Here is a 27,997-nt window from a genome sequence, read left to right as displayed (position 1 = left end):
CCTAAACAATGCAAGATTAGTTGGAGAACAGGTCATGGTGTTGAAATAAAAAAAAAGGGAAAAGCTAACTAATCGTTTATTTTATAACAGGCATGTCTCATGACTCGAGAAATGTGCTGGAATATTAAAGCCTGATTAATTATAATTATTACGTAGTAATAGCAATTGGGGCAAAGTTTGTCCTAGTGTGGTCCTATGGATGAAATTTTATAATAAAAAAAATATAAACAAATTAGGCAAGAAACTAGTTTCGTCAGCCTCTTATCGAAATGTTGTTATTATTTAAATCAATCATATACTAAATCATATAATTAGCATCAATCTTGTTGAAATACAGTGGCTTTGCTTAATGGCAGAGAGACTAAGACCCAACTTGTTGCTTGATATCCCATAGTTTATCCTTCTTAAACTTAATTAAATAAGCAAGAAACTCCCGCTAATTTAAATGTCATATCGATGACCCAGAAGAAGAACAATGTGCACACAGGCACATGTGTAGCATTAGAACGGAGCCAAGAGATGGCACGTGACAGAAGGACATTAGCAAGCCTACAAAGTGTTGGATGTTTTGCCTAGCTCAGGATATTACTAAACTTACGACGATTACATTCCTCACACCGCCAAGACACAATCAGATTTGGCCTCACTAAACAATGAAACATGTTACAAACAGAGAACATAAAAGAAGACAGCACGCGTTTGACTATATGAAAGACTCGTTAGAAATGGGCAGTAGAAGAAAGCAGCACTTGTTTGTGCAGTGACATTTGCTAAGGTTGGAAACTGTGTGTGTGCATTGAGAATTTCAGTTGCAATTTAGGCCTTCTCGTGTCGTGAAACGTTATTGAAAGTCACTACATTTAACTGCTAGGAAGTCACCTTTTGAGCTTGCTTTGTACCAGGCTGAGGAGGAAATCAGTGAATATGTGTTCATAACCAGACATTTTACTATAGCCTGCAAAGTTTGCACAATGGAACTAAGGATATAGTATTTGTTGAGGTCGCATCTGCAAGGAAATAATTCACTGACAAGAAGAAAAACAATAAAAAGGGAGAGTTAAGAAAATGTTGGATTATCAACTAATTGATACGGGCATTCCAAAGATGCTGCTGTTTTGTGGTTGTGGCAAAATATGGCGAAATAATGATAGAAATTATTTCAAACTCTATCGTTTTTGAGATACAAATTCTAGTTCGATGGTTATATTTAGACACCATAGACTTGAGAGGAACACCACATACAGACACCTTGATCCAACAGAAGGAACATAGAAAATGACAAGGAAAAGTGTAATATTCATCTTAACCACTAATCTAAAACATATATCCATCCATTATTTCATTCCAAATGGAAATACACAAAACACATATATAAATAAAAATTATCCAATATAAGTTCAGAGTTTCCCCTGAAATTAATGACTATACTTATTTAAACCGGAAGGAATAGAAAAATAATTATCATCCAATAGCTGCCTTGCCTATGGAAATACAAAACAAATAGTAAACACCACAGGACTAAAGGTTGTTCTAGATCTTTGTTCCAATAAAAGAGTCGCTCTAAAAATACCTACTGCTGTTGAACTAATTTATTTTCAATATATTCTGATTCTAATTTTCATTTCCACAAAAAACAAGGAAATTGAAAAGAAAATTTTACAAATATTTGTCAACTGTTGATGTCATTGCACAAAAAAGTTTTATTTTGCACAGAAGATGCTTGATTCTCACGAAAATAAGAAAACAGTGATCGTAACAAAGATGGAAATATAAAATCAAACAGTAAACCATTTTTTAACCACGCAAGGCCTAGATTTTCAAACTAACCATTTATAATACAAGCATATCATATTTGCTGATCTCTACAACTGAACCAGGAAAAGGAAAGACCAAACTACCGATGTTAAGAGAAAAACCAAAATAACAAGTAGGATATACTTACCAGGAAAATAATTGATATCAATGACATAAAACCGGCCTTTAGTTCCATGCTCTCTAATTATATCTATGTTGAATAATTGAAGACCCTACAGGCAATAATCACAAAGAGAAACTTAAACAAATCTACAAATTAATTGGATAATGCATACAAATAGCAAATCCTCTCACCAGTCTATGACGGAGCTCCCTACATAGGTTCTCAAGCAAAGGTCTTGGAGGAAGTTCTACAGAGCAGTAGTATAGAAACAAATCGTCTCCATCACATTGTACAACATACAATTAGTCAATTGAAAATTAATCACAGATGAATTGGTTGAATTAATCTTACCAGCAACACTGGGGTCCAATTCTGCATCATCTGCAGATGCTGCAGCACAAGAAACTCTTGGAAACTGAAAGACACCGGTGTTGTTTAATGGTTCACACTTATTAACATCAGGAAGGGAAAACCGACGAACGACCTTTATTGTCTCCCCAACAATATAGACCTTAAAGAGGACCCCACCTATGACAGTGGGAAAATAAGTTGAATGTATTGAAAATGGAAGCCTGGCAAATTGAGAGTCAAAAACAAATTACCATGGTTAACAAATTCTTGGAGAACCAAAGGAGGGTCAAGTTTTGACAAGGAAACTTCATCATAGGCAAGTGATAGTTCATGTGATTTTGCACTTCCATCGGCTACTAAAGGCTTGACAACTGCAAAAACAAACACAATAATAACACAATGAAGAAGATACAGCCATGCTCAAGTTAAAAAGTAGACATGCATGTTAGCAGTCCAAATGTTCCTAATTCACTACACATCACAAAAGGTTAAATTGTCCTAAGTCAAATTTGCATGGATGGACAACAATTGCTAAAAAAAAAGAGCTGCATCATTTTGAAGTCATAGCCTTTTCCCCTCAGATATACTGTGGTAATAATCAGGACAACACTGGTCGACATTGAATTTGATTTATCCAACATGCAGCATGGTTTTCTAGAGTATTAGAGACATGCACTGAGAGTGAAGTCACCCAAGGATGGCAAAAAGATTGTACAAGATGAAATTTATGGTTATTTTTTTCATTCCAGGGGCTAAATTGTCTTAAGGTCAATGGCATGAAGCCCACTGTTAAATCAAAGTTTTCATTCATTTGATACCTACAGCATCCAAGTCAATTTTCTAACCTTAAACATAGAATATGCTTACATCAGAAGTAGACAATCAGAGACTGACATCGAACATCTAATAAAGCAAATTTTAACTTCCAATTAAACTAAGGAGACAGTGTTTCTTCTTGCACTAGATATAAGGTCACAATGCCTTCTATATACAGTCCTATCCATCTAATCACGGCTAAGAGAAATACCCATTTTTAAGAAAATAGTTCAAATGCTATTTTATGGTGTCAATTCTTCATTTTGACTCATGTTTATGAGATATATGCCACATTGCTAACCCATGCTGGTTTTTATAACAATACAACACTAGATGGGATAAAGTGAAATTGCTATTGAACATCTAGGAATCCCATTCCTTCCTTCCAACATCAGTTGCAAACATTTTTCTGCATAAAGGATCATTGCTAAGATAGTGAAAAAAGGTACCAGAGAGTTTACCTAATGGCAGACTTAGACCAGCCTTGTTAACAGCACCTGGAATTGACGAAGGATCTTTTGTGATGATAAGTTGCCTAGGAATGCCAACTTTGCCTGCAATTATTATTCAAACAAGATATGATTATAGTTCTATCATTTTGAGTCTTCACAATTGGAAGATTGTTGTAGACATGAGAATACTTCATGGTGGATAATGGGCAATAATTTCAAGAAGATGGTAAGCAAACCAGAGTATAGAGAATTAAATAAATGACTGAACAGCTAATGAACAGAAATGTCTTGGAGCAGAGTATAACTCTTTCAAATTACTCTCATGAGGGATATGGAATATGGAAAGTTATTAATTTGATCCAAAATAATATATTTGTGACCATGCAACCCAGTTTTAGCATGATGCATAGCAGAATTACCATAGCAGTCTGACATATTCAGATCAGCCACATCCTGGAGCATCGATTGGCGATTACGCAAATGTTTTATTGCAGCTGGTGGATCAAGTACAGTAACTTCTGGATGTTTTTCCCAGTAATCCTTCAAAGATTAATAGAATCAAGAAGTAAAAATATATAAATTTTTGACACCACAAATTCGAAAGATGAAAGTTGACAATTATTCTCAAAGAGAGAAGATGCATAACACAATCGCCAAGGGTGTTTTCAGGGGAGTCAATCACCAAGTGCGTAGGACACAAATTATGAAAACTTCAGCAATTAAAATTGGGACATAGACAAAAACTCAATGGGAGCATTTTTCTCCACCAACAGCAACAATTTATTATAGTTGTAAATGTAAAATATTCAAGTAAGTAAATTTCTGTGAAAGGTTCAGGTCAATATGTTTGGGATACAAGACCGAAACTCTGCAAAAGAGAAATGTACAAGTTAGACAAAACAATTTTGAATCATTGCATACCAAAACTAGAGTATAATTGGGGGTATTGCTACTTGTATCAGATGGATCTTAGCCATGGAGCCATCTGTATACCAGAACTACAAGAGTAAAGACACTAAAAAGATGTGCTTTCCAAAACTATTGCCACAAAGGTCAGATCCTAGTTCAATAATTAGATTCTAGATGCACCACAAATTAGGTCACCTACAAATCAAATGAGGATATAGTTTTTATGAAGTACAATTTCCTAGTGTAACATCCACCACCAACCTCACAATCATTAATCAGATGGAGAGAAAAAATTTTGTAAGTAATTCGAGAGATGGGCAAACCTTTTAGGTTTACCATTCAGCAATACTTCAATTTTGATGAATAAATTGAGTTCTAGCATGATGCAGAAGCTATGTACCCTTCTGAATAGCTGAATTGATCAAGCGATAGTATATTGATTACTGATCATAGTGAAGCTCTGAAACTTTAGAAGGTGACTACTAACCTCTAGGATTTGTTGCCACTCTTTTCCAGTCAACTGCACAAATATTAAAAACAGAAGATTATCAGTTCCAGTTCCACCATGTGGAAAATCAATACAAAAGAGTTGGGACCATTAGTTTGTTCACATATTTTCACAAATACCAATTAGTCGCCAACACAACAATAGATAGCATTCAACAATTTCAATCCCTAACATGGAAATAGTCATTGCCTGTTAAAATTTAAAATGATTGAAATTGTTATCCATGGGAGACGCCTAACCTTGTGGAGAACAATGTCAAAAGGACCTTGATTTCCAAGTGGCTGGCAGTGGTCAATGGCAACAAATATAATTCCTTTCTTCCTGCATCACATATCACAAAATCTCCTCAGATTAATTTTTTTTTAACTTTTCAGAGTCCTGAGATATCTGGTTTTGATAAATAAACCGATATTTTCTTGGTCGACAATTTTTTATGGCATGAACCAGGGTAGACATAAATGTCAGCAAATAAAGCTTTTTAAAAGTCTATAACACAAGGAAACATCAGAGTTCGTTGGTAGCATAGTCCACGCAATTAAAAACATAAAAACATTCTATTCTATGTTTTCTCAAAAACTAATAGTTCAAAATATAGTAATACGATACTATTCTTCTCAAGGTTCAACAGTTCCTCAGTGAAATGATGCCCTTTTGACCGTTTTCTGAGACAAGATGGCTGAGCTGCATTGCATGGGCAGGAGAATCTTCTGATTTACAGAACCAAAGATTCCAGATATCACCATGTCAGACATGCCAGCTTAGATAAATGCATAAATCAAACTACTGTTGAAGATAAGACAAATGAAGTCCTGTTGTGAAAATTTGCATGGATCAATGCCAGTTTTCTTTGGAAAAGGACGCTGATGATTTATGAACTTCCCCAATTATCCTCTTAACTAGCAGTCGGATTTGATAAGAACATCGACTACATATTTTAGAAGTCAACAATCATATGGAAAAAAATATAAAGGAAATAAACAAATAAAGGAACCGGAAACTAAATCTTTATTAAAAATTTTCGTGGTGTGATAAATATTTATTTTAAAGATAAGCACGCCAAATAAAAAAGAAGAAAAAAACATAAGAATTCCGAAACAGAAAAGATGGAGAATATTTAACTCATGCTCTCATTTTAAATTCAAAAGAAACAACACATACTCTTGTATCTTTGCAATCTAAAACGAAAGCCCATTTTATACTCGATGGACTCATCACAAATCCAGTGTTCCACCACCTTCACTAACAGTAACGCAGACAATCAGAAGAAAAGCCCCCGAAGTTTTTAAGATCAAATTCTGGCGTGGAGGACTCACCTTGCCAATCCTTCCAGCTTAGGCTGCAAAAAACTCTTAACCTTCTTCGACGTCAGAGCGTACCCCACGACAAGCTTCTGCGACGGCGGAGGCGAGAGCAACGTAAGGGGAACCCTATCTTCCGCTTCCACTCCCTCCGCCTCCTCATGTCGGAGGTACGAGACTTCTCTGTTCAACCTCATCGACCAAAAGCACACAGACAAAAACCTAGAACACACCACCGTCCTCGAATGATCAAAAGATGGCAACGGAACGACGCGGTGGTTTCAACGGAACGAACGGGCAACGATCGAGCGAGCGAGGGGAACAAGAAAAGTTGGGAGCAATCCAAAAGGAAGTAGCCGGAAAGGAAGCAGAGGCAGAGCGAGGGAGCGAGGTTTGATCGGCGGCATTTGTAGCAGAGCTCAATCGGGAACAAATTCCATAAATGATGCAATTACCCAAATGGGAATCACCTTTCCTTCTATTTACGAAACTAGCACGGTCCTAATCAGCGGTGGCTACCGACGTGACCATTGACGCCTGACGTGGCGGGCTCCTCTTTGGTTTGACGATATCTCGGTCGAAAGCAGTAGCCGTTAGCTTGCCTTGGTTTGCCTATCTTAGGCTTCTGCGTTTACTTCCGCGGAGGGAATGTAATTTTGTGCAGAGATGATCTCTCCTTGGATGACTTGACTTCCAGAAAATTGCAAGTTGAAGATCGTTTGCGATTTCTAGAAGACCATTTGAAGCCAAAAATTGTCTGGCAAACGTGAGCAGTTTTTATGGAACCGCATGATAACTGAAGAAAAGTCATGTCTACTCTCCATTTCCTTGATGATGTGGACTTTGGGCATCGATGAGCAAACGAGGGCAAAGAGGTGCAGTGGTTTAACAAGCACAAAAAAGGGGCAAAAGGTGATATGACGATCATAATGGTGGTCTTATATATATATATATATGTGCATGCTTTTAAGAATTATTATTAAAATGTATTTGTCAATAATAAAAAAGATATAAGTTTACTTTGGGCATGGATACATGGAGTTGACTTGTAGTAAGCACTTGCTATTTGCTTTGGCTGACGAAGACATTGATGGGCTACAACACAACATCCATGAACCATAAATAAAGAAGCACAGTGACCTGCTAGCCTCAGTCGTTTTCAACCCTTTTGACATTGCTCCATTAATCTCGCGTGGAGTACTTCAATATACAGATATCCTTATACTATTACTACTACTAATGATGATGATAATGGAGAAATCTTCATTTTATAAATGTTCCAATAAGATTCTTAATTCCTGTGAACTTTAATGATAAAATTGTTATTTTTAAAAAAAATTGTTAAGGGAATAAACAGGATCTCAGGGAATTAGTGGACATTTTATAACACAGGGCCAAGATAATTAACGAAATGGGAAGACGCCCTGAACGGTGCGGTGAAATGACAACAGGAGGAGACAAGACATTACAACTCAATGGCGAGTAAAGTCACGAGTCGAGTCCCTACAACGCGTCGTCTGCACGCACCTCCTCCAACCTTCAAAATAAACAACAGCATAATAATCTTCACAGAAGGGCAGTATTGTAAATTAAAGCTTACGCGTGAAGATTGATGTCCACGTCTTCCGTCACTGTTCGCATCCTCATCTCCTGGCAATTCATGGATTTACGGCTGTACGCTTTCATTCTGATTCACATTATTTAAACACGTTGAATTTTCTTTCTCCCAAAGTTTGTCGGTTTAGAGATGTTTACTAGAAAATAAATAAGAATTCAAAGATACATATTCAAAGACAAAGAATATTTTTTTCCTAAATTGTCTTTAAATAAAGTTAGTATCAGTATATGATAGAGATGCGAAGGTAACATTTTAAATGCATATATATATTGGCGAAGAATAGCACCATTAACTTTCTATATTTTAATTTGTAATCCAACTTGTGGTCTCATTATGAATAGCTAGCTCTCTGCTAGAGGCTAGAGCCGCAACAATTATATAATATGTAAAGTGCTCTTTATAAGAATGGATTCTTATTTGCATCTAATTATATACAGTCTCTGGAAGTGTTAAGATGTCCGCATTGACCGTCGAAATAAGATCACAGTTTGTCAAATAACAACAAAAAAAAAAGTTAGGGTATTGGTACATTTTGGAATAAAAATGGCAAATTTGGTGAATATAATGATTACTTATTATATTTTCACACACATGTATGCACATGTGCTTTGTTTTCTCATGCATATATTTGAAACTAAAATATTAAATATTTTTGTCATGCCAATTTTAAAATATTGATGATAAAGGTATTAGATGGTGAAGGCACCCTTATTACCAAAATGTTAAAAATGAGATATGCATAACCTATAGTGATATGTAGCTTAATCAATTCCCCAATACTAATTAAATGTTTGTTTGTATCATTACTAACCAAGCTATTCATCAAGCTAGCTATAAGTATTTCTTTGTATAGGATATTATTATTATTATAGATTAATCAAAAGTTTTGGATGAGGATAGAATTAGTGGAGTAGAATAACATGGTTTCCACGTAGACTAGTGAGTACGTTATTCGCTGGCTTATGCTTATGGATTAAGAATAGATTCATGGATTTGTTAACTTTATACCATGGCAACATGTCTAACTTTATCTTGACGTGACCTTTTTATTTTGCAGTGTTTAAAAATTAATTAGAACAAAACGACCAAGCTTGATTCGAATGGGGAAAAAAGGTCCTACCGGGATTCGAACCCAGGTCGCTGGATTCAAAGTCCAGAGTGCTAACCACTACACCATAGAACCATGTTCGTACATCCAATTACCACATTATTACTTAGTTTATATACCTTGATCCACATTGCCATCCGAGATCAAAATTAGATCGATGATGCTATCAAACTTCTATGCTCCGTCATAGGTTTGACATAACAAAGGTATAAAAGTCATGTGTGACCAAATAAATGAAAACATCATTGGAACAAAATACCACATGATACCCTACAGATAGATTATTTTTGTCCATAAGTAATTGAAATGATTCCTTCGATTATCTCATTCTCTAATATCAGTGATTAAGTATCATAATGCTTCGCTGATTCCCTAGATTCAGATTAAAATAAAACTAACTAGATATTACATCCTCATCTAGCATATCTATAAAGAATCTCAATTGGTCAGACTAATAAATCAGCTTAGTATGAAAAAGGCTTTTAAGCATATGAATTAAATTTTATCCATTGGGTTGGATATATAACAAGAATTTTTCTACATCATTAGAATTTATTCTTTACTGTATCATCATGTATACAACAATAACCAAGTCTTATCCCACTAGATGAGGTTGAATATATGAATTCTTTTACGTTATTGGACTCTATCTTTACTATATCATTGTTAAATACATGTCTGTACCATCTTAAATGTGTCTTCCAGAGATTTTCCTCATAAAACTCTCAATTTCAGACGACTTATCATCGTCTATCTTAATAATTATGTCGTTATGTCTAATATTACTAAATTTAAATTTCATATATTTTTTTATCTTTACTATATTAAGCCTAAAATATTTCACTTTTAATATTTTTTTTGGTCAAGATTCTAGTTTAACATTTACTTCTTTACATGTTTCATCTATCAATATATATCATCTGCAAACAACATATATTACGGTATTGTATCTTGAATGTGTCCAGTGAGTTCGTCTATGATTAATGTAAAAAGATAAAGACTTAGAGTTGATCTTTGATATAACTCTATATTCATTGGAAATGCTTCAGTTATTCCATTTGAAATCTTCACTCTAGTCATTATATCCTCATATATATATCTTTGATTAGTTCAATATATGTTACGCTAACACCTCTCTTTTTCTAGAATTCTTTATATAATTTTTCTTGAAACTTTATCATAAATTTTTTTATATATCATCATTTATATTTTAAAAATAATTATCTTATTTTATTATTACTAATTAAGTTTTTTTATAATATACATATTTATCATAATTTTATATTATTTAACTGAAGTATTTATTAGTTGTCTAAATACATAATCATATCCAACTCCGACTTTCTTATTCAAAAACAATGAGAATTAATCTACTTGGGCATGACTTTAAATTATGGTGTTGTCAAAACAACACCAAGCATGAGAACAATTATCCAAACTCCTTGTGGTATTTTCTCTACCAGTTACTCGAAGAGCTATCGCAACTTTGATGAACCCTCGCATTCGATCGCTTCTTCCAATTCCCTTATCCTGACTATTTCTGATGTCAATTGATTAGGTCGATGGTACCGGCGTTGGGAATTGTCGTGACTCTGATACCACCATTGCCTCCGCCTACCTCAAGTGATTTCGCCTGCCGGAATTGGCTCTCTCAAGGTACCAGCTATAAACTCGTCCATACACCCTCTTGTCCAGGGTATTGCCATTTTGCACGTGCAAAAAAAAAAAAAAAATCCAACGCTGAAGGGGAGCCTTATCGTTGCTGCTGATTTAGCAATCAAAGAGTAATCCATGGACTGATCTTTGTTGCAATGTTGCATCTGACCATGTTTTTGGAGAGTGCAACAGAGGAAAGGAACACTGCATGCTAAGAGTAAACCATGTATTGCTGCTTCTGCTGTTGTCGCTCTTGTTGTGAATTTGTAGAAGAGCAAGGGCTCCTGCTGTAGCTTCTTTCTTCTGCTTGCTCTTTAGCACGAGAACGAAAATTATAGGTCCATGTCTTTTCTCTGCTTGTATTCAAATAAAAGTAACTTGAAGGTTGCAGTTTCATTGTGAACTGTGTGGTAGTTGCCCTGACTTGTTTCTTCAAACATGGGCATTCTTTGTTTGGTGAGCTTTAACATGAGTTGTTGCATTATGCTTCCTGAAGTGTATTTATTGCAAGTCATGTACTCGTCCGAGAGAAAATTCAAACCATCTGCAACAAGACACATGGCTTATCCGTATATAACTTAATGCAGTGCAAGATTCATGATAAACATCATCCCTCGAACAAGAAACAAGATGACATGTCGAAGCATTCTTCCCAGCCTGCCTTATTTGATCTCTTAAAGACTAATTGAACCAATGTTTCATAGTTTATGAGCGCTTAACTAATGGTCCACAGTATCAACAGAGATCGAATGTCAATACTTTAGACGGTTAATGTTAGACTTCAATGTAGTCTAACTCAACTCGCTTGTGCAGCGCAATGCCCGGGTTCTGGTGCAACACGATGACCAGACAAGGGGCACTTACCATCCAATCCCCAAATCGCAGCAGTCTTAATGTCATCCTTCACCATCAACTTGGAGAACTCCTCGTAGTTGTATTGCGTTTTATTCTTTCCTCCAAAATCTTCAGGTAGCGTCTCAGGATCAAAGTTCTTTGTGAAGAGTGTCAGACTTTCCTCGTTCTTTAGGTACACAAACTTCACTTTCTGAAATGTTTTGGGGTCCAAGAAATATTTGACTATCTGTGTGTGCAAAAACACAACTGTTAGATATTACAAAACCAAAGAGTAGGCAAATTAAGGAGGCTCGGACCTTCCAAAATGTTTCGAAAATCCTCGGAGGGTTATATAGGTAAGCAGCTCCGAGCCTCTCAGGGTAGTGACTCTGCAAAATGTGTGCTGTTTCTCGAGCAGTCCGAATAGGGACTGAGTTGGTCAATGACCATCCAGTAAAGTCTATTAACCAGATCATTTGCTTTTGGCCCTCAGATAAGTTGATGATGGCATTCTCTAGGAGATACACCAGATGCCTAAGTTGATTGTCTTGCGACGATGTATTCTGCAACAACCACAGTTATATATAATATCTACATGGGTGTGTGCTCACATAAGTGATAAGTTCAATGACGCACTTGTTTCCCTGGTCTCAGTACAAGTACAGTTCTCCCATCTCTGTCATGGAAATCTGCTCGATACACTTTCCCAGTTTCACCTTCTTTGGCAACTTCATGCTGAAATAACGGGTAGGATAGTGAGAAAACTGCACTTCTGCAAATTTATTTCAAACCAGCTGAAATTTAGCTCACCCAATGAATTTCTTCGGGTTTGTAAGTTGCTCTCCACTTGAGTGTATCCTCCAACATTTTCTTCGCCTTATCAACATTCCAGTTCCTAGCATCTAAGTATCTCCCCAAACATAAGTCATCACAGAACATGGAAGCGCGCCCGGACAAGGGTCCAATTGCTGCACGGAGATCTTTAATCTGTTGTTTGATTTTGAACAACATAGAAAATTAGGAAAAGAACAGCTAAAATGACTTCGTGAAGTTGTCCGTTTGCATTCAATTTCATATGAAAGTGGTCTTGAAGTTGCATGGACAAGAATAAACACCACAATTTAAACTGTGTGCTACTGTTGATACGTAATACATTTTTTTGGTTGGAAAAATAATTGAAGTAGTTGGTGATCATTGACTTGATTTGCCAGGCAGCTGTATTTCATTACATTAAATCCAAGTGTCTGGCATTGGCATCAGATACAAGAACTTATGAGTTGTGACATCTTACCTTTGTCTCACGTGGGAAATCGTAGACCAATAAACTTTAGTCTTACATGAAAAATTATAGACTCAAACATTTTGACCTAGTGGTTAAGTCTACCAATTAAAAGCAATTCATTCATGTGTGGGTCGTGATAATTGGTATTAACTGGCCCTAATCTTAAACATGGTGTGGTGCGTAAGGGTTGCATGTGTGCTACTGATCTAACACTTTGGACCACACACTGCCAATTAAGAATCTATAACACCTCAGTTTAATCTTACATGGTGTGTTAATAGATTGATAACGATGTTTCGTAAACTTAATGAGTAAGCTAATATTGACTTGGGCTTATGCATTTTAAGTGTATGGCTGGACTTGATAATACTGAGTTAATTCTCTTATCTATATGGATTGTGACATGAGTATTCATATCTAACTATATGTTACCTATACAATCACTGTCAAACCAGATAATTGCATCATCATTAGTAGTATATGAAGGTGATGGAACAAAGACATGAAACCAATATATATATATATATATATATATATATATATATATATCAAATAAAATGATGATAAGCAGTTAAAAATATCACAAACAATATGATGATCGCGTTGCAGATAACTGCACAAACAATAATTGGATCTGTTAGATCTGCCTACCTTTTGTTCTTTGATAGCCTCATCGTCTTGCTCTTTATGCGAATTACGCATTCTTCAGAAATATGATGCCGACGATGAGATGATTGATCGCACTACTGTTGAGATATCTGTATCAATTGGCAGTGTATAACTTCTACATTTTCTCTAGTGCATAACAAAACAACAATCCCTTGCTTGATGATGAAGATGATATTCAATCACAGGAAGATTGTTCAGAATTCTTCTCAGTATATAGATGCAAAGATCCACTCATCCAACCCAAAAGGGCAAGCTAAACAGATTCACATATATGCATAATCATCTATTCCAAATAGTTAAGACTCATGGTTTATTATTTTTGTTGTTCTGCACAAGCACAGAAAAGAAAAACAAATGACTAAAGCGTTGAAAGCAATAGCTTGTGGAGATAGTGTGACAGTTTCTCTTCTAGCATTTGCCCCATGGAGAGCTTCTCAAAGAAAAAAAAGGTTAAGATTGGATGGGAATGTGTTGAGAATCCATTTATTTCACGTAAAATGCTTTCCTAAATTTCCTCGTTAACCGTAGCCTCCACCTTCACCGCTTTCCCCACATCCTCATCGGCTTCACCTTCCTCCTTTACGAGGAGGCAAAGGTTGAACATGGAAGAAAGAGGGAAAAAAAAACTTTGCATCTCAATATATCATCAAACAAAATTTAATATATATATATATATATTTAAAAAGATATTCTAGAAAGATAAAGTTGGTTTACTTCAAATAAAATCGACCATTTAGTTGAAGTTTATAAAATGGGTTCATCACTTCCAGTGAACATTCCACAAAGATCTACTTTTCTCTAGAATCATCAGTTGTTGTTGTTATTGTTTCAGAAGTGCGGATAAATAAGCATATAAAATCCTGTTCATGGATTCTGCGATCGAGAAGGAAGTCACACAAATTCTGCTCGAAAATTTCAGATTCTAGATACAACTTTGAATCAGGCAAGAAGATCAAGGAAAACAAACTTAAAAAAAGAACCGCCGATGGCGGGCGTTGCTATCGAGGTAAAAGAAGGATGAGGAAAACAATACATCTAACAAAAACAAGAACGGATCCTGTAAAGGCAACACTTACATCTTTTAGAACGCAGATCGATCGGTAACTCTTCACACGACCGACTCCTCTGCACTCGAAATCACAAGATCCCCACAGAAATCAAGAGCCAAGACGCCAAATCTATCCTAACGCAGCAGACCTTAGACCCCCACTTAAGATCGGACCGAGCAAAATCCACACGGGCTAATCGAGCAAAATCACTAGCAACTAAAAACGAAGACAAAAATTTCGTATCAGGCGAAAAGGTCCAAACGCAATTGATCATCTTTCCAATAGGCAGGCAAACTCCGTTTGGAAAGCAAAGTCGAATCCGCAAAAGGGGATAAGGACTACAGAACAAGAGGGCAGGGAAGCCTTACCTGGACGACGACAACTACGAAGAGGGATCGAAAATAGATTCTTCCGCAGGAGCGTCGTCTTCTTCTCCGCTCACGAGTCGGCGCAGAGGACAGAAACCCAGCAGAAAACCACACCAGAGAACGTTGGTGTCTATAATAACTTTATATCAGAAATGGGTAAAATTGTAAAATTGGTCGTTGGGCAGATTCACCGTGACTCTCAGCTGACAGAGTGGGAACCAGCTCTATCCTTGGTCAATAAGCAGAATAAACTCACGACATAACTGTGCTATACGATGTGTAAACAAATTTGTTTAATGAGAAAAAAAAATATTCTATTCATTTTCTTGTTTGAAAGATTTTTTTTTTTCTGAAGTAAGTTGCAAGTAGGTCAAATACATGGGACCAATGGGTTTTTCTTAAAAAAGAAAAACAATACATTTTATAGCCCATCAAGTATTGGCCATTTCATCTTGCCTCCTAAATTAACTTTCAGTTTTGAAGGTCATAACGAAAATCTGGACAAAGTCGATTGCTTAGATGAGGAACTGCTGCGTTTTCAGATTTTAAAATTAATTGGACAAATTAATATTTTAAAAAATTAGTGGATAAACTAAAAATTAGTGGATTTTTGTTTTAAAAGATAAAATTACTAAATAATTTGCGGCTGAGAGGGCAACCGCCCGTATCCCCTATGGATCGGAACACTTGCACGTTTAAAGAACCAATAAATGTAGTGGAAACCTCGTGTTAGGAAACAAACAAAATAAAATACAGCATTAATTGCTTCTCTGCTAAATACAAGACAACGTATTATATGCTGTATTTTTTTAAAAAAAAAAGTAGATTTGAAAATTGTTTAATTTGTATATATATATATATATATATATATATATATGTTTTCAAAGTCCTTTTTCCGGCGGCCGGAGATGGCCGGACAATATATAGTTTACAATTCCTTCCCCGCCATAAAATAATATGCATATATATATGGCAAGTTGGTATTATGTTTTTCCTTACGAGAAAATTAGTGGCTGTGGGTGGCAGAGTCATTATTCCGGTAATAGTGGATGATCGGGCCCGGTATCAGGTGGCCGGACGGCGGAACTGCAGCGGCGGCAGTGGACATTTGTTTCGCACGGGATTCGCGCAGTAGGATCACTAAATGTATATATATATATATATATATATATATATATATATATATATATATATGGCAAGTTGGCATTATGTTTTTCCTTACAAGATTTTTGCTTATTTGAAAAATATTTTTCCCTCATTTTTAGGTTCTACGTTGACCAGGTGGATTGGAATTTATTTTAACCAACTTCAAATATAGGGGGCTTTAAATTGTAAGTAAAATTTAAGGACGTTTATTTTGTGTAGAATATTCTTTTTTTAAAAATAAATTATCTTCATATTTTCATATTTGAGGGGATATAAAATAATATTCAATAAAAATAAAATCGTTTTAGGAGGAAATGACTTATTGATTTTAAAACGAGCAGAGTTTTTTTTTACCCGTTCACAAGCGACGACAGCTCCATCTACCAGCTCCGCCTCCATTGATACAGGATGCCTCGGAGGGCCGGACCAACATGTCAATTCTCATATCTATCGATGCCTCACCTCTACCAACGATGTCCCTCCCCAAGTGAAAATTAATTAAGCAAAATAAAAATAGACAAAGGTTCAGGCAAGCAAGCTTGATACGAGCCCCGGAGTAACAGTGTAGTGGCAAGATACGCAGTGGACTACTCAAATATTCACAATTTGAATTACAATTATAATATATTACAAAATATTTTCTTCTAATAAAAAATATCTAAGATAGTTTGAATCCCAACTAGGAATATTTTCTTTTAGAAAAATCTGAGACTGTGAAAAAAAAATATACAAGGACAATTTATTTTACTGAATTACAGTTAAATAAGAAAAAAATTAATCTATTCATGTAAACTTTTACACTAACACATTATTTTAGTATTTTATATGATAGAACTAATCGACTGAATCCTTAACATCGCTTGCTTCACGTACCTAGGAATATGTGAGATTTCTTGAGTAGGCCAACACCGCGGGGTGGGGCCATCAGTGTTATACCGCATTAATTTCGATTTTCACAGAATTGTTTTCATCCAACAACCATGAAATAAGCAATGATTATTATGTTTGATCATCCGGCAGATGGTATAATTGAATAAATTTCATCCACCATGCAATTAAGACTCATCACAAACAAGTTCCTACCAAACAAAATGACAGCCACCTCACGGTCGCTGGAATATTCGATAAGTTCTAATGAAAAATAACAAAGAACAAGTATAGGGGAAAAAATTTGATTGGAACCGCAGGCAATATCATTTGATGGCAAAAGATCCATCCAAACAGTGTTTGCAGCATTCAACCCTCGGCGACAATTTCATGAATCTTTTCACTGATCTCTGGATCTTCAGATCTAACTGCTAGCTTCATCGCAACCTGCTTGGACCCATCAATGCCGAATGAAACTCTGACAAGCACCTTCACATTGCCAACAAAAATCCCTGACAGCAAACATGTGTGTGACCTGGAGTTGTTTGGAACGACATCGGTTCCCTGCGAACAATTCAACATGGTTGGTATCTTTCTGTAGCAAAATGAAGTTCCTTGCTGAAGAAGACTAACCTCGCAGGGTTGCATGCCGACAATATCTATGACCGCCTTGACAGTTTCTGCCAAGCTCTCTTTCACACCTAGGCCATACTCGTCAATGCGCTCATTATCAGGGTCCATGCCATCCCAAGCATTTTTGAAGTTGGAGACTCCCACCTTCAGCATATAATCAGCTGCAGCAATTTCAAGATCCTCAAGCTGGTACTCATCTTCAACGCCTTCTTCCTCGGCCTCCCCCGTAGCTGGATCTACCTGATGACAGCATAAAAGGAGAATGGTTGGATTTGTCAACGACACAAGCTAACTAAATATAAACATCAAAGCACTGGCAGAAAAAGATCAAAAGTTGCTGAAGCTAACTCTTAGATAACATTCTATAGAGCATGGAAATCCTGACTATCCAAAAATAAAGAAAAGAGCCCGTTGAACTCATTTACTTGGTAAGCAGTAGCCGGAGGAATATTATCTTCTATTTTATGAAAACTATAAACAGACAGAAATGAACAATTTAATGAGAGTCAGACATGCATATAATAACATCAGACAACCGAGGGATGAGGCAAACCTCCTTAACCACAAACTTCAGAAGGTTAGAGAACTTTCCAGTAGCAGGAACAGCTTCTGGCTTTTCAAATGCAACAAAAGTCTGCCCTGGTGAAGCATATGGTAAGGACCGCAAAGGCTTTGTTGCAACTTCTGAAAATTCCTCTGCTTCAGATGCATCCACAAAAACAGTAACCTGATGTAAAAAAAATCAGAACATTGTACGGGTTACAAGCCTAGTTGAGTAACTATGTCCTAAACAACTACTGACCATTTCGAGTAACTGTTCTGCAATGGTATTTGTGCAGTTGTATTGGAATATGACATGGTTATCAAAGATGTGCTTCACTGCGTTAACAGAATATTCAGTTTCTGCTTCAGTCAACTCCACAGGCGCAGATGACTGAGAAATCAGAGCAGATAAGCGATATTAATAAAATAATAATCATATAGAGCATTCAATAACAGCTATTAATAACCTTGAAAAGTTTTCCAAAGCCAGAAAACTCTGGGATGGATGAAAGGAGCTTTTCATATCCATCAACGACGGAACTGGGAGCACTTGGAGCAGCCGTTAAGCCAGTAGGCTTTTTACCAGGAACCTTCTTCTCGGCAAGGAGTTGTGATTTGATCTCCTTGGGGACAGAAAAAATATCAAAGGGTACATCTGATGCCACCTGAATTTAAAAAGGTGGCAAATTAAGTAGTAAAAATAACTATTGTACTCGATAAAAACATTACAAGTGATGATCCTACATAATTATGCAAGCTTGTTTCGAAGTTGACGAGTGGCACATCCAGAGGACCAAATAAGAATTCCTTTACTTCCTGATCAGTTTCAGTGGCAGGGTCACTTCCAAGAGTATTGAGATAAAGTGTAGCCCTGTCCCTGACCTACATCAGATGATAGTAACAAAACAAGATTATTTCCTCCGACCATAAAGGCTGCCATGTAACAATAACAATGAACCATAACCAAGAAATAAGACTATGGATATCAATTGTACCAGTAATCAAACTCTGGAATTTAACCATAAACATATAATTCTTATCTATAGGATCTTAGTGTCTTCAAATTGGACTAAGTTTCAAAAAGTGTGTAACTTCAGAAATGTAAAGTGAATGGAGAATATATAAAAAAAGACTTCAAAGATTTATACACAAGAGGACTCACTTATGAATCTTACTGATTTTTGTAGAACCAAAAATTACCACATTTCATAAAAAAAGAGAGTTCTATGAGCCAATAATAATCTTCAGATTCATTAACAGAAATTACCTCATCATCACTATCAAATAGGCAACGTCTCAACAGAACAAATATACGAGGCTGCAGAAAATAGTCAAAGCCAATAGCAATAAGCGTCAGATTATAAAATGAAAGAATATTTTTTCAAGAAACTACATGATCTAGTACCTTTAGTGAGTCTACCATAGCACCAAATTTTGCTAAGGTGCTTACAGCACAAGCTCGGACAGTTGCATTTTCAAGTATCACACGGTTATAAATATAGCGAATATATCTACTAGGGTCTGATGTCTTTGGGCCTTCATTCCCAAGAAAGTGAAGAATCTAGTAGAAAGCATGAAAAAATTACTTCGACTCAAGGATATGAACATGGCAGAAAATCACGTGATAATTACCTGGGTAGACAGGTACGTAAATTCACAGTCCTCGATGAATTCACATAGGTGAAACAAGCCAATTTCTTTTGCTTCAGGAATATCTCTGATGAGGATGACTATTGAATCAACAATTGCTTTCTTGTAGTCAAAGCCCCCTTCTTCCCGAAGAATGTTGCTTAAGAAATTCATCCTAGGAAGTAAATTGCAAAAAAATAAATGTTTGCCTTCAGTAAAGAACATCTAGCAGAAACATAAGTGAAGAGGACTTTTACATACAGAGAACGGTATTTGAGGGGGAATTTCAAGCACAAAGATCTTATAGCTTCCACAACAACAATCTTGAATTCATCTGCAATATCTGACATGAAATTTGTTATTTGTTTCATCAGGCGATCGACACTTGATTCATTTCCAGTTTTTAGAAGTGTAGTTATTGCAAGTGTAGCAATGCTCCTGTTTTGGTCTGAAATTAGGCTCTCCATATCAATGTTGCAATTTGTAACTGCTAGAGGATGAGTATTAGCAACCTGCAACAGATTACTTGAGCTCAACAAACACTTTATGATATCTACAAACAATTCCTTTGATAAACAAAATAAGTAACTAATTTAGATCTAGGCAGGACATTGGCTATAAATTGATCTTAAAGGAATAAAGAAATTAATAAGATTGCATTCGTAGCACAGGAAGGATCAACATGAAAAGCATGTCTGATTAAATAGGAAATAAAATTTTCTAAGAATTTACTTAGTATCGACAATTAGAAAAAATCTTATAAAATTTGTCAACTCTAACCTTATTTAGCGTTCTAATAGCTGCAAATCTAAGAACAGGTTTTGATGAACTCAAAAACAACTGCAATACAGTGATTGCAGGGGTCAACTCTCGATTAGTCACACCACTCAACTCTGTTATTGCTCTTGCAGCCTCAAAGACAACCATTTCAGCTTTGTGTCGCAGACAAGATTCAAGGTAATCAAAAAATGGGCGCTCTCCTTGTGAGTTTGCATTTGACTCTAGAATTACCTGAAAAAGATGTCTAGTTATAAAATCTCAGATTGTTTATCTAACCTCCAGTCCATGAAAATACCTGGCTAGTGTATCTTATCAAAAGGCACTGAGCTAAGGATGAACGGACTGATCCTTTAGTCAAGCTAGTGACAAGCTTGGTAACAGCGAGGCGATCATTTTGTCTAATCTGCAATTCAGAAAAGCAATAAGTGGGGAAAAAAATTATGATAAAAGATCTAATACAATTTTAAATCATATGTAATTCATCATTGAATAATTTAATGCATGATACAAAAAACTACAAATTGACGGAAATCAAATAACCAGTTAAAACTGCATAAGACCTGTCATCTCCAGCAACTCATAACAATTATAGTACTTGTACTTTTCTATCCCTTGCCTGTGGGTGTCCCCATATAATTCATATGTATAGAACCATGATGACCCTACATGCAACTCCAAATGCAGGCACATTGTGAAAAAATTGAGTAGCACACCTGGTGTAGAAGAGCAAGAGCATGGAATTGCACGAGAGCAGCTCTTGACTGAACAGCTTCTTGCACCTCATTGCTCCATCTTTTTACAATTTCTGGATTTGTCTGTATCCATTATTTGAAGCAAATATGTCACATATGAAAGTAAACCATAGGCTTGGCCAAAAGTGATAAAATGATACCTGAAGCAAGTGAACTGCACTAACGAGGGCCGCACTAGAAACAACAGGATTTTTGTCGACAATTGCTTGCTTTAAGTATCTCTCAATTTGAGCAAGAAGAGTGCTATCAGTAATTCTACAAAGAACTCGTATAGCATTGGCTCTATACATATCAGTCTTACTATTCATATCCTTCATCAATGAGCTTGTGACAATAATAACCTAGACAGATAAGGGAAAAAATATTAATATTGTAAAGCTCTTGAAGACAGATTGTAGACAGTCACACCTCATCTGCAGACGGCGAAAGTTCCTTGATCATCAAATAGACCATCCTCCTAAGCACTGTATCCTTAGACTGAAAAAGTTTTGTCACGGCAAAAAAGACTCCCGTGGCCTCAACCTGTAATAAAAAGAAAACATCAACAATGTTGACTATAGCGCAGCAGGAAAGAATAACAAGACCTCACCTTAGTAAATGTTTCTCCTTGATTAAGCAAATACAATAGCTTAGTGATAACCTGCAGATTTGTCATAAAAATCATGGATAAAGCATGTGGAATAATTTAACACAATCATTCAAGCATGCTGGCAACCAAGATCTAGAACAGGGTACCTGAGAGCATTTTCTGGCATCGAGTTGGGGATCGTGGAAAACTCTAGCCTCTTGTAGGACAGCTCCTTTCTCAATTCCGTGAAAGGGTGAGTATTCTTCTGCAACAAGGGTAATATTTCGAGATTATCAGTCATTTTCCAGCACACAAATATCAACTTAGATCAAGTGACAGGACAGTTGCGCTCCAATATCGTTACTTTCCTCCAACACAATCAATATTAGAGAAAACTACATACTAAGCACTCCAATGCAGGAATCAAAAGGTCAAAGACGAAAAAATCACTCAACGACTTCAGATCCACTATTGAAAAAAGGGACAAATCTCGTGGTGAAAGGCGGTGTCTCTTTCTCAGCATGGATCTATATGAAACCGGCAGATCTCCATTCGGAAGATCGTGGGACATCATCATGGCGCTAGGATTCAATCAAAATCGCAGAATTTTAAACGCAAAGACAGTGGAATCAACGAGAGATCTTGAAATAACAAAAAAAAAAAAAAATCGGGGATGGGAGAAGACCTTCCTCGTCGTGGTCATCATCCTTTTTGACAAAGGGCTGAGCCATGTCGTAGTTGCGAGATCCGACGGGATCGACGAAGATGGAAGAGATGGGAAGTGGGAGGACAGTAAAATCGGCGATCAGCCGATGAGATGGGGCGTATTATGTAAATGAGAAGGGCCGCGGAGCCTCTAAATGGATCGGGTTGAATCGGATTAATTTGAACAAAATCCGACCCCTTTCTACCACTTAATTGCAACCGGCAAAACCAAAAATTTCAAAGTAGCATACTTTATAATGAACTTTAATTATTTAATTTATGTCCCCGGGGCAATGGTGCAACGATAGGACATCCGGATTGTAATTCAAGGACCCACGGTTCGATCTCCAGCTATGGTGTATTTGCAGAAATTTTCCTCCAAATGAGAAACGCAATCAAAGGATGTTGGGCATTTGGATTAACTGCCGTATGTGCTTCCCGATTTACCCTGGTGGTCGGTGGGAAACTTCCGTGGGACCAGACCGACCACCCCAGAGATGTGACTACTAGGATTATCATTTTTTTTTAAAAATTATTTAATTTATATAAATGCAAATTTTTTATAGTATCTATATATTGTATTAATTATAATTTAAACTTAATTAAATCAGATATTGTGCTTACAATTATTTAGATGGATACTTGAGAAGAATAAAAATATGAATAATTGAAAATTTGATCTTACATGATACATCGAGATATTTAGTATTATATAAAAGCACAGTGCTCCAGAAAAAAGTTTATTATATATGGACAGGGTGTTATAAGAGGCTATTTTTACCCCTCAAATTCGTAACAAATTTACTCATAATATTATATAAAAGAGGAACATGATAGATTGGCTTTTAATATAGAATCCCATACCCATACGGCCGAGATGACTCCAATCCCAGCACCGCCGCACGAAGGGTGTGTCCACCGCCACAGGCGGCCGCCCTTGTACCCCTTCGAGAGAAAGTGGTTGATGGAGGCATAGATGAAGCCGTAGGCTTGGCCCATGGAGATGGCGTAAATCCAGTCGGCGACGCGGCCCTGCGTGGTGGCGTCAATGATGATATGCCAATGACGATGCCGACGGGGCTGGAGATGGCGAAGGAGTAGACTGCGCTGGAGTGGAGGGGGCAACTGGGTAGCCTCCACAGCTAGGCGATGCCCATGGCGATGACAACGAATACCTTGTGCAGGCTGATCGTCCACAGCGCTCGTCATGACCGCTTTGGTTTCTGCATCAAAAACAAGAACAGAACAGAAGGGATTCATTAAACTGGAATGGTATTAAACATAACTCGTTAATACAATCTTATCAAGCACTTATAACAAAATGGATATGAGATTACAATATTTTAATAATGTAACCAGGTTTAATTATTTTTTCTAAAATAAATTTAAAGTTTCATTATTATATTTAAGCTTTTTAGTTTCGTTTCGAAACACCCTCTCACACAGAATCAAGCGCAGAGGATTAAATATCATCCATGTGTATGAATAAAAAAGAAATATATACATTGCTGTCATTAATTTAGATCATCAAATATTTCATGTGGGTCAGCATAGCAAAGTGCATGTGTTTGTCCTCCCACTAGTTACATACTTTCGTTGAACTACTAAGACTGTGGTCTGTGGTCAAGTGTAGAAACTAAGCTTCAGTCATGAAGATCTTCCTATCTACCTACCTACATTTAGCTTCGACAGAAATAGCTTGAAATTTGAATGTTTTCTTCATTGATCGCCACCTCCAACAGTTGATCAATAGACACATTAAGGTCAAACTTAAGGACGAGATGAATCCTGATATCACAGTTGTGATGCCACTACTAATAAATTTACCTATCTCTTATTACTTAATCACTTATTGGAATCACACTTAGTTCCCTTTAGAGGAGGTAAAGAGGAAGGAGTCACGAAGCAGCTATTTGGCAATCTACAGAAGGGCTAATGGCTAATCGAGCGTCCAAGTTGAACACCACTTCAAATCAGGCCATGATGCAATATGGACATGAGTGATTTATTTAACCCTATCAGTTGAAAGATAAAAGCCACATTTTGAAACAAAATCTAAACATTTAAAAGAAAGAAAATATAATTAAAATTTGTAGTCATTTACAAGAATAATTAATGTTAGGGGCCATTTTAAAAACTTATATGATATTAAACAAGGATCCGTTCCATCTTTATTTGGTTGCCATCTTCTTGTTTACTTTTCTGCACTGGGTTCAAATTTCCTTTCCCATAAGGTCAATCCTTTTCTCAAAGACTTATTTTTTCTTATATAAGTAAGGCGAATGTTTCTGGTACATTCAATTAAATTCTTTAAAAACTAGAAAGAAAAAGAAAGATTTGGTAAGTGGCAATGAAATGGAAACAGGAAGGTAATTAATGGAATCAGAAATTCTACCTGCAATTGCTATTCCTTCAAAAACAGAGTGGACTAACCAAGCCACAGAGTTTAACAGTGTGCTCTCTCCAAGTGAACTGGCATCCCTAAACAGGGATGGAACAAGTGCTTTCCAACTCCACATGCACTTCATCACCAAAGTCAATTCCTCTCCCCATCGAGGATCCTGCATGTGGTTCAATACAACGTTGCATCCTATCCCGATTTTGCTGACTCCTCATAGCTCCTTCCCTCCCCAAACTCTTTCAATTTCAACGTACATTCTCAAGATCGATCGTCATGCAACGTCGAGGGACACGATCCAAACATCTCACAATAGCCTTGTAAGTAACTCCGGCTGGCATTCTTCTACCCCCTCCACGAGTCTTCCCTAGCTCCAATATTGGAAAGTTGGGCAACAATACATTAGGACACTAATGCCAGCATGGTGATTGATGCGAGTGACATATATGACATGGCTCCAATAGGAAGGAAAATCAACAGTCAAGCCATATCGGGCCTTCGTGCAAGGAATCCTATGCGATAAATAATAAAACGCAGCGAAAAAATGATCCCTTTAGCGATCTATGCGAAAGAAAACTCATACAAACTTAGATCTATAAAATCCTATCTAATAGAGTATACCTTTTGAACATGTCCTTCGCTTATTTGGCTCATCCAAAGTTTGTCAGATTTCTTGCACGTTTAAATGTCCGTGCCTTTATGCGTATCCACACGAACACTCACTTTTGGAGAAAAATTTGATTGTGCCAGCAACCTTTAATGTAAGTCTCGGCCAAGAAGAAAAGAGGGTAAGAAGATGAACATCCAACATGAATTTTGGAAGAAAAAACTCTTTTATATTGAAGTCATGAATACCAAAGGTTTTTAGGCTTTTGGTATTCCCTCATTAATCATGCATGATGAATTTAACTTCATCTTCTTCAATGCATGATTAATCCACATTAATCATATATGATGAATCAAACTTTATTCATTAACTTGGTTTAATTTGAGTCTAACTCAAATTCAATCAACTTGAGTCTAACTCAAGTCTCGACCATCCAATGAGCTTAATTGCTCCTTTAGTCAAACTAAAATGAACTCATCTTCAAAATAGAATGTTATTTATGTGTGACATAATAAGTTCTCGTAACGTTGGCAATGTCTCTAAAATCCATTTTAGACACATAAGCAATGAGTGACATCTAGCAATGCATCATTGTTATCCCAAGTGACAAAAATGTCAAGATCCGACATAACTTTTGTGACTATGATAATGTATAGTCATGTCCTTCTATCCTCGATATCAAAATTGATCAATGAGACATATATTGTGTCATCATCTTATTAATCTTTGTGTTTCTTGATCTCCAGGTAGATTCACTCAAGCAAATGAGCTCAATATCTCATATTGATTCATTTGAGCATACCATGCATTTTGTGGTCCTACTCTATTAAGAGGCCTCAAGATATCACTCTCGTCATATTGGAGGGATAGATCTCATCTACATCGCTCACATCCCTCCGCATAATTTGTTACATATCCAGTAATCGCCTTTACAGTTCACCCTGTTACGAGTGACGTTTGACGACATCAAAGTACATAATTCCTTATGTAGGGAATCGTAGTGACTTCAGGTCTAAAGACTATTCATATCAATAGTCACATAAGAAAGTTTATGACACTCATATAACAATCCATGAAACTTTCTCATGATGGATCAATTCAGTATACATTATTTAATTTATACTCATGTGTTAACTCGATATCTCATATCCATGACTTATAAGATCAAGTCATCTAGTTGACCTACATGCTAGTTTCAACGCATTAATATCGTTCCTGAATATTAATGCTTGACTAGGAATGATTAAGAGTAATGTTCTCTACTCATTTCACTATCAACTTAAACAATCGATATGATGTAGATTAGAACTAGCTACCGAAGGACATTATTATATATACTTAGTTATTTGACACAAACATAAAGTAAGTATAATAATAAAAAATCTTGCCTTTATTAAATATAATATGATACAAAAGTCCCTAGTCAATTATTACATAATTGGCTCTAGGGTAATACTAACACTGCGGGCCCCCAAGGCCACGTCAAGTCTCAGCCCGCCTCGTCTCGGGCATGCCTAGTCTTGTCTCAGCTTTAGGATTTCGGCTCAAACCTCTCTAGTCTTGGTCAGTTGTCTCGTCTTGGACATGCCTAGTCTCGTCTCGGCTTTAGGGCCTCGTCTCAGACCTTTCTAGTCTCGGTCAATCGTCTCGTCTCGGACATGCCTAGTATCGTCTTGGCCAGTCGCCTTGTTTCAGACTTTTCTAGTCTCGGCCAGTCATCTCGTCTCGGACCTACCTAGTCTTGTCTCATCCAGGCGTCTCGTCTCAGGTATGTCTCGTCTCAGCTAATCCCTTCTCAAACACATCTTGTCTTGCCCAGGCATCTTGTCTCGGACATGCCTCGTCTCGGCCACCTCATACGCCTCCTCTCAATCACTCCACCCCGCGCCACTTCACCCGGGGTTTCTGTCTCAGGCCTTCAACGTGTCAGCACATCACATAGCCACCCAGAGGAGAAAGTGATTATTCTTACAGACAAACATCTGTGTGAGAACATACCCACAGGAGAATGTACCAGTGATAGTTGCAGATTCAATCCCTTCTAATACATTTTCTTCTGCGCATAAGGACAAACGACATACCAGGTTGTCAGACGCGATCCCCTCCGATACCCCCTCTTCTGCGCATAAAGTCAAAAGGAATCCAAAGTTGTTAGACTTAGTTCCCCCAGTGTCCCCTTTTCCTGTACATAAGGTTAAAAAACAGAATGCTTATCGAAGGAGACTTCCATCTTCTACTAGCGCCCGTGAGCATCTAGGGGGATGCCACCCTACCTGTGGAAGGACCCTGCATAGATTATAAAAGGACCAACCCGTCACCATGTTGGAGGTTCGATCCTTAAAACTCTGCTAATACTACTTTCTCTCTCGTTTTATACTATTTTCACCGAAATCCTAATTTAAGCGTTGGAGTGGTCTGCCGGGACTCTCGGCACTAGTCTAACATCTTATTTGGAGTGTGTTTCAGATTCAGATCAATATCCCCCCTTCACACAATCTGAAGGTAGTCTACGTCAGATAGTTCGTTGACTGGT

The 27,997-nt window shown here is 36.8% G+C and overlaps 3 protein-coding genes and 1 non-coding gene across 8 annotated transcripts; all 4 read right to left on the bottom strand.

Moving 5' to 3' along the window:
* Window positions 1-626: 626 nt before the first annotated feature.
* Window positions 627-6,613, bottom strand: LOC141821181 (inositol-tetrakisphosphate 1-kinase 4-like). Of its 2 annotated transcripts, XM_074708563.1 has the most exons (10): window positions 6,268-6,613; window positions 5,194-5,275; window positions 4,934-4,966; window positions 3,957-4,077; window positions 3,547-3,639; window positions 2,521-2,640; window positions 2,270-2,446; window positions 2,110-2,165; window positions 1,943-2,027; window positions 627-955 (listed from the first exon to the last, which is right to left on the bottom strand). In XM_074708563.1, the coding sequence occupies exons 1-10, from the start codon at window positions 6,447-6,449 to the stop codon at window positions 876-878; spliced, it is 1,029 nt and encodes a 342-aa protein (XP_074564664.1). In that variant the 5' UTR covers window positions 6,450-6,613; the 3' UTR covers window positions 627-875. The 2 variants fall into 2 exon arrangements, with proteins under 2 accessions (XP_074564664.1, XP_074564665.1); XM_074708564.1 differs by lacking the exons at window positions 4,934-4,966; window positions 5,194-5,275; window positions 6,268-6,613 and adding an exon at window positions 4,770-4,867.
* Window positions 6,614-8,981: 2,368 nt separating this feature from the next.
* Window positions 8,982-9,053, bottom strand: TRNAQ-UUG (transfer RNA glutamine (anticodon UUG)). The gene has a single exon. It is a non-coding gene; the product is annotated as a tRNA-Gln (tRNA).
* Window positions 9,054-11,179: 2,126 nt separating this feature from the next.
* Window positions 11,180-14,946, bottom strand: LOC141822046 (uncharacterized). Of its 4 annotated transcripts, none has more exons than XM_074709459.1 (7): window positions 14,837-14,946; window positions 14,496-14,684; window positions 13,402-13,508; window positions 12,279-12,455; window positions 12,105-12,203; window positions 11,786-12,031; window positions 11,180-11,715 (listed from the first exon to the last, which is right to left on the bottom strand). In XM_074709459.1, exons 3-7 carry the CDS (start codon window positions 13,450-13,452, stop codon window positions 11,431-11,433), a joined length of 858 nt encoding a protein of 285 aa, XP_074565560.1. In that variant the 5' UTR covers window positions 13,453-13,508; window positions 14,496-14,684; window positions 14,837-14,946; the 3' UTR covers window positions 11,180-11,430. The 4 variants fall into 4 exon arrangements, with proteins under 4 accessions (XP_074565560.1, XP_074565562.1, XP_074565561.1 ...); XM_074709461.1 differs by having other exon boundaries at window positions 13,402-13,496; XM_074709460.1 differs by lacking the exon at window positions 14,496-14,684 and having other exon boundaries at window positions 14,837-14,937.
* A 2,032-nt stretch (window positions 14,947-16,978) lies between these two features.
* LOC141821244 (coatomer subunit gamma-2) lies at window positions 16,979-22,552 on the bottom strand. The gene is made up of 18 exons (XM_074708650.1): window positions 22,440-22,552; window positions 21,922-22,019; window positions 21,776-21,826; window positions 21,595-21,708; window positions 21,327-21,527; window positions 21,148-21,249; window positions 20,730-20,837; window positions 20,435-20,665; window positions 19,916-20,166; window positions 19,658-19,829; window positions 19,431-19,586; window positions 19,293-19,343; window positions 18,770-18,907; window positions 18,493-18,690; window positions 18,285-18,416; window positions 18,036-18,209; window positions 17,483-17,722; window positions 16,979-17,413 (listed from the first exon to the last, which is right to left on the bottom strand). The coding sequence occupies exons 1-18, from the start codon at window positions 22,483-22,485 to the stop codon at window positions 17,219-17,221; spliced, it is 2,658 nt and encodes an 885-aa protein (XP_074564751.1). The 5' UTR covers window positions 22,486-22,552; the 3' UTR covers window positions 16,979-17,218.
* Window positions 22,553-27,997: the final 5,445 nt, after the last annotated feature.

Source organism: Curcuma longa, chromosome 2 (genome assembly GCF_044706935.1).
Source record: "Curcuma longa cultivar G26 ecotype Majalengka, Jawa Barat chromosome 2, ITB_CL_G26_1.1, whole genome shotgun sequence".
Classification (NCBI taxonomy): Eukaryota; Viridiplantae; Streptophyta; class Magnoliopsida; order Zingiberales; family Zingiberaceae; genus Curcuma; species Curcuma longa.
Note: the sequence above shows the minus strand (reverse complement) of the source record. Positions and strands in the feature narration are given on the sequence as shown.

Excerpts from the sequence above, each read along its gene's own strand:
- LOC141821181 (XM_074708563.1), bottom strand. The coding sequence starts at position 6,449 with ATGAGGTTGAACAGAGAAGTCTCGTACCTCCGACATGAGGAGGCGGAG. Across the intron at positions 2,447-2,520 it reads CCAAGAATTTGTTAACCATG|GTGGGGTCCTCTTTAAGGTC; the intron begins GTAATTTGTTTT and ends CCACTGTCATAG. Across the intron at positions 2,028-2,109 it reads GGGAGCTCCGTCATAGACTG|GGTCTTCAATTATTCAACAT; the intron begins GTGAGAGGATTT and ends TATTGCCTGTAG.
- LOC141822046 (XM_074709459.1), bottom strand. The coding sequence starts at position 13,452 with ATGCGTAATTCGCATAAAGAGCAAGACGATGAGGCTATCAAAGAACAA. Across the intron at positions 12,456-13,401 it reads AGGCTATCAAAGAACAAAAG|ATTAAAGATCTCCGTGCAGC; the intron begins GTAGGCAGATCT and ends ATCAAACAACAG. Across the intron at positions 11,716-11,785 it reads TTTTCGAAACATTTTGGAAG|ATAGTCAAATATTTCTTGGA; the intron begins GTCCGAGCCTCC and ends TTGCACACACAG.
- LOC141821244 (XM_074708650.1), bottom strand. The coding sequence starts at position 22,485 with ATGGCTCAGCCCTTTGTCAAAAAGGATGATGACCACGACGAGGAAG. Across the intron at positions 21,827-21,921 it reads ATGCCAGAAAATGCTCTCAG|GTTATCACTAAGCTATTGTA; the intron begins GTACCCTGTTCT and ends ACAAATCTGCAG. Across the intron at positions 18,210-18,284 it reads CAGAACAGTTACTCGAAATG|GTTACTGTTTTTGTGGATGC; the intron begins GTCAGTAGTTGT and ends TTTTTACATCAG.